General features: G+C 37.3%; 1 protein-coding gene across 2 annotated transcripts in view; it reads left to right on the plus strand.

The window, feature by feature from the left end:
- RAB2A (RAB2A, member RAS oncogene family) overlaps positions 1-15,671 on the plus strand; it is a 46,130-nt gene that overhangs the window by 20,278 nt on the left and 10,181 nt on the right. For both annotated transcript variants that reach the window (XM_065668332.1, XM_065668333.1), the window contains exons 5-7: positions 3,390-3,472; positions 4,749-4,841; positions 8,493-8,604. In XM_065668332.1, coding sequence (XP_065524404.1) covers positions 3,390-3,472; positions 4,749-4,841; positions 8,493-8,604 — 288 coding nt within the window. The remainder of the gene's footprint in view (positions 1-3,389; positions 3,473-4,748; positions 4,842-8,492; positions 8,605-15,671) is intronic.

Here is a 15,671-nt window from a genome sequence, read left to right on the forward strand (position 1 = left end):
GTTCAGTTTGTGTTGTCTATTGGTAAATGTAAATACAAATTCTGTATGGCAGGAGGGCTGGAACTAGATGATCTTAACGTCTTTTCCAACCCTAACTGTTCTATGATTGCTGTATGGAAGTTATCTGCTCTTCACCAAAGATACAGTTTTTCCACCCTGTCCCCAGTCTTCTGTTCAGGAAGCAATGATATATAAGTTTCATCATTGGTAGCTGAGACACAATTAAAAATGCTACAGTATTTTCAGAATTTAGATACCTGACTTTTTGTCAGGATCTGATTGGAGAAAACCCCACTGTAAAACCCTGTTTTGTTTGTTATCCCAAGAGTGAAAGTAAGACGCAAAGGATGTCAAGTACCATAATCAATTGGTTTATTACAAAAAGACAATTATTATAAAAAGGGAAATTGTTTTATTAATAAAGGGGATAGCAATAGGACAGATAGGGAAAAAAGATGGAAATGAAGCAAGAATTCAGGGTGCAGAGAGAGAGAGTCACCACTGTGGATCCAGCAGTGTCCTGGGGATCTGTTGTTGTCAGTGGTGGGAGTTCTTCAGGGTTTGTAGTCAGTATCAGAACAGAGTGTCCCCCAGAAATCCATAGTAGTCATTGGAGGTGGGTGTCCTCGTGGAGGTGTCCTTTTGGAGTTGTCCACTTGAAGGTACCCACGGAGCTTATAGGTGGAGAGTGTCGTGATGGAGTTGTGCTCATGGTGATGTTTTGTGGAGCTTCTCCTTCAGGGTCTGTAGTAGTCATTGGTGGAGAGTGTCCTCATGGAGGTGTACTCCCTGGTGATTACCTTTTTCCCCTTTTATAAGGAGTTGGGGGGAGTACCTCTGTTCTTAAGGTCAAGTATTACATGTTCCTGGTGGACCAGTTTCACTGGTCTTGCAGTTAGCTCTTCAACTGCACATGTCTGCAGCAGTTCTTGGGATAATGGACAACAATACCTCACACCAGTCCTCAAGATAATGGATGGAAGAGTCTTAGCTCTTTCCCACTCGTCCCTCAGGCAATGGAGTCCCAGTTCAGCTCCTCACACCCTTCTACCAGGCTATGGACATTGGAGTCTTAGCTCAACTCCTGCCACCCATCTCTGAGACAATGGATTGGTGGAACTGCATCTCAGCTTCTCATACCAATGTTTGAAGTAATGGATAGGTGGATTCCATCTCAGCTTCTTATACCAATCTTTGAGACAATGGACAGTGGCGTCCGATTTCAGATCAGTCTCTCACACTTTTAAGTGATTCGTGTGAGACCTCACAATTCTTATATTCTCATGAAATCTGCTAGAACCTCTGAAGTCTTGCTTGACAACAGTTAATGATTATTTGTCAGGGTGGAATTTATGAAGGTGAAACAGGCAATCTTAGTGTGGTAGGCTAAGTCCACATCATGTTTGATTTTATTTGGTAATACATGGAATAAAATTGTATCAATAATTTGTCTGTTGTCCACTTAAGAAGAAAGGTTTTATGCATTCACCATGTGCTTAAGCTAATCACACCAAAAAGTTGTAGAGCTTAGTGGATCTTCTGGGTAGGGAACCAAGTATTGCACTAAAAACTTGGATCTTTACTATTCCTTTGTCCATTCTATATTCTGTATTGTGGCCTGTAAGAAAGATCGAGAGAGGGGTTTTTTAGCAGGGCCTGTTGCGATAGGACAAGGTGTAATGGTTTTAAACTAAAAGAGGGGAGATTCAGGCTGAATGTGAGGAAAACATTCTTTACAATGAGGGTGGAATAACACTGGCACAGGTTGCCCAGAGAGGCGGTGGATGTGCCATCCCTGGAGACATTCAGGGCAGGCTGGATGCGGTTCTGGGCAACCTGATCTAGTTGCAGATATCCGTGCTCATTGCAAGGGGTTGGACTAGACAACTTTTGAAGGTCCCTTCCAACCCAGACTACTCTGATTCTATGATTCTAACAGGTTGTTTGTATTCTGTTACCATAGTTCACATAAAGATGCACTTGTGTACTCTTGGCCAAGTACATATGCTAGTGTATTCTAATTATGTGAAAACTATTAAATACATCTTTTGTAAGCTTATCCACTGGAGTGGCGAAGTTAGTGTTTTCTTAAACTGAAGTAACTGGTTGTTCAGGGAGATAAGGACGCTTTCTGAAGATTGAGAATGGTCAGTGACAGCATAGATCAAATTCTCTTTAAATTCAAGCAGACCTTGTATTGAGAAAAGTACAGTAATTGTGAGAAGAGAAGGTTCTCTGTACACTAATTTTGTAGGTAGGGCTGAAAGGTAGCTTGTGTTTGATAAATATTTTGTTCTTTTCATGACTTTAAATCAGGGTAGTTTCCTGTTGCTCTGCATACAGACTTTTTTCAGCATTAATATTAGTATTTCTTAATTGTGTTCTGTGTTATCTTTGAATTATGCTAAAGCTTTATTATTAAATACTAAAGTAAATGTTTCTTCTAACAACTGTCAGGTACTAGATAGCACTTCCCATGTTGAGCATGGGGGGCTCAAGGTCTGCAATTACAAATATTTATTTTCCAGCACTGTGTTCTTCTGAACATGTGCTGAGTCTCTTACAGAATACTTTTCTGTGAAAACTATCTAATTTATGTAGGGTCTCTGAAGTTTTTCACCAGTACATATGAAGATGACTCTTGCATCCTGTAGCTGTTTTGACAAGCATTATTTATCAAGTACAGAGGAAATTGATTAACTGTGTCGCACAATTGTGTAAAATTGAATTCAGAACCATTTTCTGTTTTTTCATAATAAAATGATTACTGAAAGAATTCCGTCTGAAGACTGTTGAAAGCTGGCTGCAGTTTATGATATAATGGATAAAATCTGCATCCTTGGCCTTCCAACAACCTTTACACCAGCAGATGGTGGGCGTAAAGATGTCATTCATCATTTATTTACAATGGGCTTTATTTATTCCAGTGTCAACAGCTGCCCCAGGGAGCGGGTTATTGAATTCAAATGTGAAGCTCTGGGTTATTTGCTTCCTTTCAAATTTGTCTTCAGAGCTTAGTTGCTAGGAGTCCATTCTGTGCTCTAATAATGATTCATGTATTGTGAAGCCATTCAGTAAATTGGGTTGTCAGGGATTGCCAAAAAAGGTTTAGAGGTCTTGTTCCGATGGGTTTTTTTGGGGTGGTTTTTTTTTTGTGTGTGTGTGTGTGTGTGTTTTTTTTTAACAGTACTGTGTTCTAGTTGGTGTCTTATGTGCCTTCTCTTGCCAGTGTTAGAGACTTTGTTCCCTCCTTGGTTTCCCCTCCATACCCTTCCTTGTCCCTATCCTTTCAAGTAAAATTGTATGATTCTGTTATTATGAGTTTGCAGGTTTTGGCATAAATGAATAAATAAATGAGATATGAAACAATAAAACTTCATTTTCTACAGGCAGGGCAGGAGTCCTTCCGCTCCATTACGAGGTCATACTACAGAGGGGCAGCAGGGGCTTTACTAGTGTATGACATCACAAGGTGAGACTACTGAGGAGGTATAACTGGATTAAAATTGTATGTCTGTGTAGAATTGTGCTGTTGTATATTGCAGTGTTAAATGTCTAATTTAGTTTGGCTTTTTATATAGATACTTGTAATCTAATTTATTGCCAACTTTCCTTTAGTGCTCAAAATCAAGATACAGTTTATGTAACCTATATACTTCCAATTTTGTCTGTATAGTGGTTGAGAAAAAGTATACCTAAAGTCTCAGGAAGAATGAAACAAATTATTTTTAATAAACTATTGGACCATGAACCTCTGGATTACCTGTATTAAGAAAGAGCTTAAAATATTTCTTTAATTTCTTTCTAGTGTTTTTATTACCATGAACTATAAGTTTTCTCTAATTCTAGCAGACTTTTTACTGAGGTGCCATTCTGCAAAGGAGTGAAATAGTAAAACGTCAGAGTTTGGTTACATAAAACTACCATGAAACTTTTACCATTGCTGTGTTTATGAGGTTTAGAAAATATAGGTCTTAGTGTGGCTTCTTTTGGTAGCAGCTGTTTAGAAGGGACAAAAGGTTTTCCTGCTATTGTGAATAAAGTCTCTGTACAACTTACTGCAAAACTGAGTACTGTGCCTGGCTTATGAAAATGTTCAGGCCCCAAAATCCTGATAGGGTGCGTGGATCCCTTTGTGCATCTTCGGTCTCATTGCCAAACGAATCTTTGCTTCATAAGTAGATAGTTTTACTCTTTTTTACTCTTTACACTTTTTAAGTGAAATCTTAAACATGCTTTACAAGCATGTGGTTTAATATTTAGTGAACACGTTCTGTAAGATCTGTAATATGTCACACTTGTGTACCTTACCTTAAAAGACTGTTGCTAAATTCATTATTCAGTTTATAAACTCACAGGAAATTCTCAACCATTTTCTGCCTTCAGTAGAAAAACTTTACTATTTGAATAATTATTTGTACTGTTATTGGTATTGTTTGAAGCTCTTCAGGACTTTTCAGCAGATTTTATATGTATATGAAATTAGAGATTCTTATAGTTAAAAGAATCCTCTTTACTCTTTGTAGCAAACATGTTTTCAATTACTTTTTAGGCAGAGTTCATTAATGCTCCTTGCTTACTAATTTTTTGTTCGCCTATTCTCCCTGTCACAAGGGGATTACTAGCTTTTATCCTGGAGCATGTGTACTAATAAATGAGTTGATTACTCAAGTAGAGAAGCTGACTAACAGAAAGGAAAGAGATTTCCTGAAATACTGCTATTAATTTTCATTTTCTTCCATACTTAGGAGGGACACTTTCAACCACTTGACAACTTGGTTAGAAGATGCTCGTCAGCATTCCAATTCCAACATGGTTATAATGCTTATTGGAAATAAAAGGTAAAATTTAGCCACTTACGATTTTGTAAGTGGTAAAGATTCATGACTTCTGGATTTCAGCTTTTGTGTTTTCTTATTTGTAGGCAGAATGTTAACTTTAAATTACTTTCAATCACTGGAGAGTTCTAGGGTGAATCTAAAACCTTTCCTTTTCTAATTAGACTGATACAATGTGCAGCACATGTGGATCAGCTACCTTATGTTCCGAGTACCTTTTTAGGAAGTAATTTTATTGAAAAGGATTGACTGTGAATGCATGAAGTCATGGAATATAGGAATTATCTTTCTCTCTTCATTTTTTTTTTTTATATTTTTTATTTTTTCCCCTCTGGAATCACCACTTAAAAGCACCTGGATCTCTCCCTTATAACTAGAATATGACTCCTAATTTCAGGTCTTTATAAAATGATTTATGTTTTGGTTAAGAATCACAGCAGAGAAAGTGTAATTAAAAAAGAAAAGCAGCCCATACTACAGGATTCACTTCAAATCCTAAGCCTGTTTCATTTTTTTTATATATTTTAGCTAGGGTTGGTGGCAGAAAATACTTTTTCACCACTTAGAATCATAGAATCATAGAATAGTTAGGGTTGGAAAGGACCTCAAGATCATCTAGTTCCAACCCCCCTGCCATGGACAGGGACAATAGACACTGGGTGATGAAAATACAACTAGAAGTTTTGGAAGTGTGTTACCCAGTTTGTAAATGACTATTTACTTGGTCTCCTTGGCTATACTGTCCAAAGTTCTAAAATGGCTCCCTACTGAAGCTGAGAATTTGATCTGTATTGAAGTTCTTTATAAAAGCACATCAGTGAATACATAAATTTATCTGTAATTTTTTCTAGTTCTCCATCCAGTGAATTGTAGCATCATTTCTAGATCTTATTTGTTTGGTTTTTTTTTTTTTTCACAATGCAGGATTTTTCCAAATACCAAAAACATAATCTCATAATTTTAAAACCCATTAGTTATGGGCCTTTACCTAATTGACCTTAACTTCTCCCCATGCCCCAGCAGTTCTTGAAGGTAAAGATGCCAGTTAAAATAATGGTGGATATGCAGGTCCCTTGATTTTTAATGAACAGCCAGATCGCTTCTTGGATGTTACTCAGAAACAGCCTCATGATAAAGAGTCTGGTTTTGCTACTCTGGCCTGTTCACCTCTTATTTTCTTCTTCAGCCTTTCTCCCTTCCACTCTGTATCTCCCCCTGAAAAACATCTTAAGCATTAAGTAATTGTGAAGCATGTCCACATTTGTATACGTAATCTGGAAAATTCCTAATGGCATTCTTTTTAAATTGAGGAATGTGTTAAGCACAGTCTTCACAAATTAATATAGAAATGTGATTTCTTTCATTAAATGAAGCTTTGTTAAGCCTGTGATGTTCCTGACCAACTGGTTTCATGCTTATGAGAGTAAAATACAGCACTGAAACAGTAAAGTATACTGTTTACTTGAGATAAGTATTACATAAGTTTGCATACTTACACAGTTGATATCTGTAACTATTCTTCATTATTCTTAGCTGTTAAACTAAACTTTTATTGTGTATTCTGCTGATGCAGACCAACTGTATCACATGATTTTTCAATTATTATATACTACTTGCAGCTAGCTCACTAATTCCTGGTTACAACTAGGATTTACTCAAACAATAAATATGCTTAAATCATGTATTTTAAGTTACAGATTAAGGTGCACATGAAGTAAAACTTCTTTAAGAAGCATTTTAAAGGTGATTATTTTCAAGCCTTAAACAGAAGGATGGGAAGAAAACACCTTCAGTTATATTGCACTATCCTTAAAGTGTGTTACAGGAGTTCTTATGGTAGGGCATACTACTAGAGATGGATGGAAGGAAGAAAGTGTATATTAGCATAATATTTTTAAAGGAATAAATTTTGTTTTTGCGAGTCCCAGAAGTGCACTTTATACTTTTTGTAGTATTGATTTATTGCTGGATTTGAAATGTGTTTAAAATTTAATCTGAACTATAATAGCTATTTTTTGAAAACATTACAAAAACTAGTGTTAAAACGTGACAAATACTGTACTTAATCTTCTTTCCAGAACAAAACATAGCTATATTGATCTAGTAAGACCAAATGCTTCGAATTATTGGAATGGAGAGAGGAAGACATCTGTGGTTAGTAGAAGCAGTTAAAGCTCCATATGAATATGTTTAGATATCAGTAGTGAGTTTTGACTGGGTTATCACTGCAATTTTTGATGCAGCTGCACTATTTCAAGTTGAAAGTGTTGTTTATTTCTCTTTTACCATGGAGATAACACTGTAGTGAATCAAGGCTTTAAATAAGATATATTGAGTGTAGCATTGTAGTAGCAAATAAGACATTTCTCGAGTTCAAAATACAATGTCAGGTAGCTACTTCAGGGACATGAGAACGAGCACCTTGTTGAGATAGCTTAAGCTTGATGCTGAGATACTTGGAACACTTGCATATAATGAACTTCAACTTTAAAATTGTTTTGAGAAGACATTTCTTGTATCTTTTATCTTCAAATGTTCCATGTTTAAATGATGTGTTGAGTTGTCTTGACTCTGTAACTTATCTGAGCTAGCATGTAGTTGTAAAAGTAACTAAAACCTTTGCTGCAAAACAGATGCCACAGTGAGTATCGCTGATTTTTAATACATGCATAATTACAAGGATGGCAGCACTGAAGCCAAGTATGATACTTCTGTCTGGTGTTCTGGCTGCAAATTAAATCTCTGTATTTGCAGGCTGTTTAGTTTAAAAAAATGTACCTGAGAAGATACTTTTACATGCACAGCTTAAATGCAACTTTATTTTGATATATATGTTTTATTTATTATTTATCTATAAATGTAGCATTGTTGTTGCTCAAGATGTAATATATTTACACAAGGACAAACTGTGTACTCCTTGTTTCTAATGAAGTTTTTAAAAAGTAAAAGTGAAATACTTAAATGTCTATATGACTTACAGAAGCAGATTTGTCTTTAGCTGTCCAGTCCAAGAAGGGGTTTACTTTACTTTAATCTAAGCAGGAACCAAGAAATTTTGTAACTTCAAGTTTTTCTGCTGTTCGAGGGCCAGGCTTGGAGTTTCAAAACCAAAATGCTAGCTTGTTGGGAGAGAACAGCTACTGTAGTTCAGAAAACCCTTAGTTTTCCTTTTAAGTCTTTTTATTAGAACAGAAATTGACTGTATGAAGTTTTGTTACTGAATAGAAAATTATTTTTAACATCATTAACAAATTATTTATAAAACTCCCTTATCACTTCTGCTTTCCAGTGTGGATTGGTAGATAACATTATACTAGAAAAGAGTGATATTTACTTAAAATGACAATGTCTACAGTTAGTATTCGGGGAATAGCTAGATAAATATACGCACATCCTGTGCAAAGCCGTTTCATCAAGTCATTTTTAAGATCTATGTCAGCTAGGATTGATAGCTGAAGCAAGTGAGATATCTGTGGCTATTTCAAATATTGTAAGTGCAAGGCTTACAGTAATTGTACTTTATGTAAGGGCTTGAATAGATATTCATATGTATGTAAATTCTAATGGGTGCTCTTGGCTTATAAGCATGTCTCTGAACAATAATATTTATGTGGGCAGGTTAGACCATGCAAGTAACACTTTTTTCCACCTTAGTGATTTAGAATCCAGACGAGAAGTCAAGAAAGAAGAAGGTGAAGCATTTGCACGAGAGCACGGACTTATCTTCATGGAGACATCTGCCAAAACTGCTTCCAACGTAGAAGAGGTAACTTTGCTAAACACTGCCATTTTAGTAAAACAGTTGTTCTGAATTGTACTTTATTTGTACATATACAATACCTCTAGGTTTTGGATTCCTTAACTTGAATTAACTATGCCTTAATTCATATTATGAGAAGGACACTGTCTACATTGTACCTGATTGCACTAATTATGTTGTTGAGACTGTAGTAATTAATATATTTGGTGAGGGGTGTTTAAGATAGTTGATCAGAGAAATGGATACCTCCATCTGCCCTGAAATCAAGACTAAAATAGATTTGCTAGTCCAAAGCAAACCAAGCTATTGGTATACTTGGCAGATGCCAATCTAACCTGTTCTAAAGATCTCTTAATATTTCACAAGATCTTCAGAGCAATCTATTACAGTGCTTTGGTATTTCTATTGTCATCTTTCTCTTCCACTACCTAGCATGAATCTTCTGCAATTCACGCACTCATTTTCTTTTTCTGTCCTCTACAGAGCCTCTAAAGAGGTCATTGTCTTGATTGCTGTAGTCTGTGTATTTGAATAAGTTTTTCAGTCTTGGCTACTTTGAAAAACTTAAGTGTTTCAAAGTTTTACTTACAGCTCACATTTCTGGACACATATGAGTTCTTACATATCTCACCTTTATTTACTTCACATACCTTTCTTGAAGGCTGATTGTGGTGGGTTGACCTCAGCCATCAACTAAGTGCCTATCCAGTTGCTTTCTCATTCCCTATGTCCAGTAGGATGGGGGAAAACCTAGAAGAGCCAAAGTGAGTGGAAACTTCGGGTTGAGAAGATGAGTTTAATAAATGAAGGAAAGAAGTTGGAGAAGAGTGATGGAAAGGCAGCCATAGCTTCCCACAAGCAGATTGATTCCCAGACAATCTCTGAGCAACAGCTACTTTGGAAAGACAACTATTTTTTTATTGTTGAGCATGTTATATAATATGAAATGTCCCTTAGACCAATTCTGATCAGGTATCCTGACTGGATACCCCACCCACCAGATTTTGCCTACCGTAAGCCTAATCACTGGGGAAGGCAGAGTAAGAAACAGAAGACCTTGACAATCTGTAAGCACTGCTCAGCAGTAGCTAAAACACTGGTGTGTTATCAATGCTGGTTTACTTACAGCTCCAAAACACAGCACTATGGCAGGCTGCTGTAAAGAAAACTAACTCCATCCTAGCCAAACACAGTGCAGTGGTGGACAGAGAGCTCCAGCTGAGAGGTTAGTGCTAGGTAAAGCAGAAAGATTGTTTCACGTGTCTTTCCAGCCCACATTCCATACATACATCCCCACTTACTACTCTTTTTTTGTGATAGCATGATACTGTTCAGTTTGTTATATTTCATAATCTGTCCCTAGTTGTATCCAGAATTGTCCTAAAGGTAAAATGGTGGGTAACTGATGGGGTATTCTTCTTCTAGTGCTAAAACCTTCTAATTTTGAAATACTTAGATATTTTATTTTTAAGCTGTAGTAAGAGTTACAGATAACTTTCATTGGCTTGTTACTACCTGATGCTAACATTAGCACCTCTCTGTGTCAAAAAAAATAACCTGCTAATGAATGAGTTGTCTAGGACCTAATGTAAATCTGGTTATCAGGAGAAAAGTGAGCATGACTTTCTTTGTCAAAAAAGTTCAAATAAGATCTTCTCCTTATGATGATACAAGTGAGTCATTGCATACATGTACTGCCTAATTCTGATGGAAAAGCTTCAGGACATAATTGTTAGTGACAATCAAATGAATTTCTTAAATGGTATTCTCAGTCAACACTAAAAGAGGTGGCATGATTTAGAATAGTTACAGCTGAAGGAGTAAAATCTTAAATCTTTGAGCCAGTAAAAATAAGTGAGGAGAAACAGTAGACATGGTAGGTGGAAAACATAATTTTGTGGACAGAAGAGACCGTTATTATTTTAATGCTGGTTCTGGACTGTTCAGGATCAAAAAGATAGAAGGGAATGAGAAAACAAATCATGTGGAATGGGCAGCATTTGAGGAAAGAGCAAGAAGTATGCAAAATAGAGGTAAAAGTAACAAGGCTTCAGTACTTCAGAACTGGGAGGAATTTGCAATTTTGTGACTGCCTGAGAATGTAGAAACAGGCAGAACAAAAGTTGAGGTAATTCAGCTAAAATTAAATTTTAAGCAGAAGAAATCTGTGGCCCCGTGTCTGCAAATGTTATCTTATGTGTGGGGGTTTTTATCTCATTATAGAGCTGGTTTTCAAACTTCACTTTCTGAATCTGAGAAAAAAAGTACTCATGGCAAAAGAATCTAGACTGTTAAGGGTCTAGAAATAAATCATCTTGGATTGTTCACAGACACCCTTCCTCAAATCGCTTGAATCCTGTAGTCCTCTGTAACATAGCTCAGTACATGAAAGCAGTGTATGTCATAAACATACATGGCTGCAGGAAACACCAGTCACCACAAATTTAGTTAGTTATTTATTTTAACAAAAATGCTTTAATACGTGTTTATAGAGCGGAAAATGAGGTAAACGCATCTTTTTTGGATGGCTGCTTCTAAAAATCTTCTGAGGTAATTTTTTGTGGGGGAAAAAATAATTCAGAAGTATTCTGAGTTAAATTACTCTGCTTTGTAAAAACACAAGGTGACAGCAGTCTTTTTTTTCTGCTCACGCATTTTCAAGTCTTTTGAGTTTATAGAAGATACATTAATTCTTACGTATCTTTTGACTGACATCAGTAAGTTTCAGCACTTCTCCAGCTTCTGTCCTATAGGTGTAAAAAAAACCAATAGCCAGTGCTTTTTACCCATTGTAATTATTCTTGAGACACTGTTGCTATATAGGTTACTGTATTGTTCTCAGTCCCACACAGTTAGTGGGTTATCTAGCAACATTTCACATTTTCTGAAAGGCTGCTTTGGTAGGGGCATTGCCTTGTGTGCTATCAAGTTTGTCCTATTACCTTGGGAAGCTTAGGCTGCTTACCACAGGAGTGTTTCTGCAGCATCCAGTTCAAGGTCTAACATGCATTTCTTAACTTAATACTGACTGTACTCCACATCCAGACTTAATGCCTGGCCCTGCTGAAACAGTGCAAGTAACTGCGCTGCTCCTGTACCCTGAATGCTTGCCACTGGGGAATTCAGGAGGCACAGCATGTCAGAACAGACTTGTGGCACTACCTAAGTAAAACGGACAGATCTGCATCGTAAAGCACAAGCAGATAGCCATAAAAGTCTTGTTTGTGGATGCAGCTGTAATGCTGAAACTTGGCAGCATGTGTCTCCTGTGTTGTATTAGAAACAGTTAAATGGCCAGAGAAGACTTTTCCCCTAATGGATTTTTTTTGTCTCTAATTGGAAATGGATGTTTCTCTGACAAGAGTGACAAGACAAGCCTCTAGACTTTGTTTGATCAGTTTGACATTGTTTCTGACCCACCTTTTTTCTCACCTTGCATCACAAATGGTTGTTGTAGATGTTTGCAAGTTAACGGTGGATTCTTTACCTGTTTATATGAACAGATAATCTTCTGTCACTAATGTTACTCAAATTGTTTCCCTTGTTTAAACCCAGTTTCCACCACTGTGTAATGCCTTAGTCAGTCTGTAGTAGTATATTGACCTGTTCAGTGCTTAGATCTTAAGACAGTTTAAAAATGTTCATTGTGTTCTTCAGGATTATGTCTTGTAACCTATGTCTTTGATAGAAATGTTCAGCAGGGGAGAATATCCTGTTAGCTGTTTATCTTGTGTGAGGCTGTTAGGGGATGTTTATACCCTGTTTGCACAATAGGTAATTGATAGTTGGGAGGAGGAAGTAGATATAGGCCCTTCCTTTGTAGTAGCTTGTGGAGGCTGCTAAGAATTCAGTGTGGCCACAGAGTTAAATCATTGTGTATATTACAGAATGGGATTGGGTGAGGGGAATTTCTGATATGTTGGGAGCACAGGAGGACTACTGGGGGGAAGGCTAAGCACAGGGTTATAATTTGACTGCAGTGCAAAGCCAGTTATACTAGTCTCATCAGCAGTATCTTATTTATTTAAACAGGGGTTTTTGTTGCTGATTTCCTTTCAGCCTCCGTATAAAGCCATCAAGATAGCCAGCTATCAAAACAGAACTGAATTTTTGTGGTCTGTTTCCTCAGTGATTTCTAAGCTATATCACTAGTGCATTTCTCTCCTTAGAATTCTGTTTAAAATCTTGCCTGTGTTTTGGAGTGTTCAGTAATTTACTACACTGTGAGCATGGCTGTTGGCTTTCTCCCAGTAGAATGCATAGTTAAATTTGACCTGAAACATTGAACTTGTTTTTAATGAACGATGAAAGGAATCTAGTGCTAAGTTTTAGACTCTTGGTGGTTATATCTGTTCTACTTTCTTGACTTGTGGATGGGGGATGTGCACTCTGAAGTACTGTTTGCAAAATTCATGTTTGCAAAATTCAATGTCACTTATGTTTGGGGTTTTTTTCTAAGGGAGCACTGGTGCCTATCAGCAGACTTTCCACCTGTATATGCTTAAGTCTGAGGGCTAAACCCCGGGCATGTTTGCACTTGTTTTAATCATAACATCAGTTACTTTATGACCTTGCATTAAAACTGTACAGAACTTTTTTCTCTTATTTGCAAGAGGCATTAACAATTTTATCACGTTTGGGTTTTCATTGGTAGTTCAACAACATTGTATGACTGTTAATTGTAGTCTTATCTCAAATGTGCAGTTCAGAGCTTGTTAAGTGCTTTCTGCTTGAGCAGTGTCTTAACTGTAGAGGCAGAGCAGAATCCACTCAGGTGACCATACAGTTTCCTACAGCACACAGTACTTACCTTTGTGTCCCTGGAGTATCATTTGCTTGAATCCACTTACATGCACTGTTTCTCAGGGAGTAAAGATACCTGCCTGTATTTGGGAAACTGGAATAACTTTGTGCGTTCTTCTTGCACTCCAGACTGCTACTTTTAGTAATTGCGAATGTAATCAACCTTAAGCAAAATTGTTTTTTGGATACTGGTCAAACCAGTGCTAGACACCATCGCTGTTCAGAAGCAGATCTTACTTGGGCTGTACTAATACATCACTGATTCCTGGTGTTGGAATTGGGTTTAGTAAGTTGTTTCCCATATGGAGGGGATTATATAGCCCTATGCCAAGCTTTCATCTTAAAGAGTATGGCCTGTGTTATTCCAAGTTGTCTGCACATAAATAGAATGCAATAATGGATTCATTATTTAGGATTAAATCTGAATAGCGGTTTTGACTGAGCAATGGAGCACTTCTGCTACATGTAGCTGGATGGTCGTTCAATGGTTTTGTTTCAGCTGCAACTTAATTTTCTCTTCAGGCAACTTCTTTCATAATTTTTCTTAAATGGATAATGAATATTCAAAACCCCTGTAGCTTCAATAGCAGTACTGCTCATTCACAGACAAGGAAAGAAAGATGGACTCTGTAATGTTCAGAAGGATAAAAATGAAAATCTCATGGAAAGATGTGGTTCTTAACAGCTGCTAAAATTGAACTGGTTTTTAGAAGCAGGTTTTTTTTTCTTCTCCCTCCACATTCTCTCTAAACAGAACTAACTGTTAGTAGTTTTCATAGTAAGGTAAAATGACACACAAGATGTAGTCCGACTAGAACTTGCAAGAGAGCAGAATTTCTAGTTCATGAGTCTAGGAAGAAAAAAAGTTCATCTTAACTTATATCAAACCCAGTATTCCTTCAAGTTCCTCAAAATCAAAGTTCTGTGACTTTTCAGCTGCGTGAAGCTGCACTTCAGCCAGTTTCTTCCATGAGAAAAGAGAAGTGAAGCTCATGTCAGTTCAGCTACGGGTGAGTGAAGGGATAGGACATCTGGCTCCAGCAAAGATTCACAGCTCTTACCTCCTTGTGGCAAATCCTTGAACCATGCCCCATCTGTGCAGTAAGGAACACGGCCTCTGCCAGGGATCTTGAGAGCATCCCAGAGTATAATTGGAATAAAAAGCCTCAAGTTAATCAAGGGTCTCGTACTTCAAAGAGCACGAAAGGTATGATAGGTCCACCTGCCTCAGGTGTAGAATCTGCTGGAGAGATGGATTCTTAGTTCTGGGTTTATCATCTTTTTTTCCTCAAGTGCTCTGTCCTTTGTAACTGTTCAACAGCAGCTGCAGGATGTTGCAGGATACTTCGAGCTCTGGTAACATGCATCTTCCCAGTAAGCTTGTCAGGAAAGATTACACTGCAGTGGGTACATATAAAATTGCTGTCAATTTTGTTTTGTGACTGTTCACTTTCAAAAATAAGTCTACAAATGGATTGGGGTGCTTTTGGGCCTGTAGGTTGATTATATAGCAACTTCCTACTGCTTGAAAATTAACCCTTCTGTACCCCCTGTAGTGTCCTAGACTGCTTTTTGAGGGATCACTTAGTTGTAAAAAGTATTCTTTTACTGGGCATAAAACAGCTGCTCATCGCTTTGGGATCTCGCTCTACTAAGTGGCCATTCAGCATCTCTTGTACACTGGGATGGTGAATGTTCTAGAGGTAAATCCATTTGTGGTCCATATTATTACTGCTTCCAAATGCATTTTTTTAATACTGATCTGTTGTATTTCACTGCTAAAAGATAAGATAGGAAATCAGGACGGCAGAGGAAATCCTAGGTGTTGGATGACCTCAGAGGTGAGGCTCATGCTTTAGAATCTGTAAGATATTTAACCTTTAAGTATTCTTCATTTAATTGTAAGAAAGCTTCTAGAAATGACTGCCCAATTTGTGTTTCTAAGCGCTAAATTTAACTTGAATATTGCCGCCAGAGGGCAGTGTGTTCCACGAGCTGACAGTACAGAACCCGCTCTACTCCAGTTTCCAAGTAAAGATGAACTCACAAAATCCCAGTTTTGAAAAGAATCAGTGATTCATTTACAGGTTTTTCCTGTTATGCTCAGCTTCTAGTTAAGGCTTCAAATACCTGCCGCAGCACTAGGTTTCCAAGAAAGAGTAGTGATATTACTGACATCTGCCAAGTGAAAACTAAATGTAGCTGTTCTGTAACTCGCATTCTGGTGCCCTTAGCTTATTATTACTCCTGCATACAGCTTCCCTAAGAGA

This window comes from Lathamus discolor, chromosome 2 (genome assembly GCF_037157495.1).
Source record: "Lathamus discolor isolate bLatDis1 chromosome 2, bLatDis1.hap1, whole genome shotgun sequence".
In the NCBI taxonomy this organism is placed as follows: Eukaryota; Metazoa; Chordata; class Aves; order Psittaciformes; family Psittacidae; genus Lathamus; species Lathamus discolor.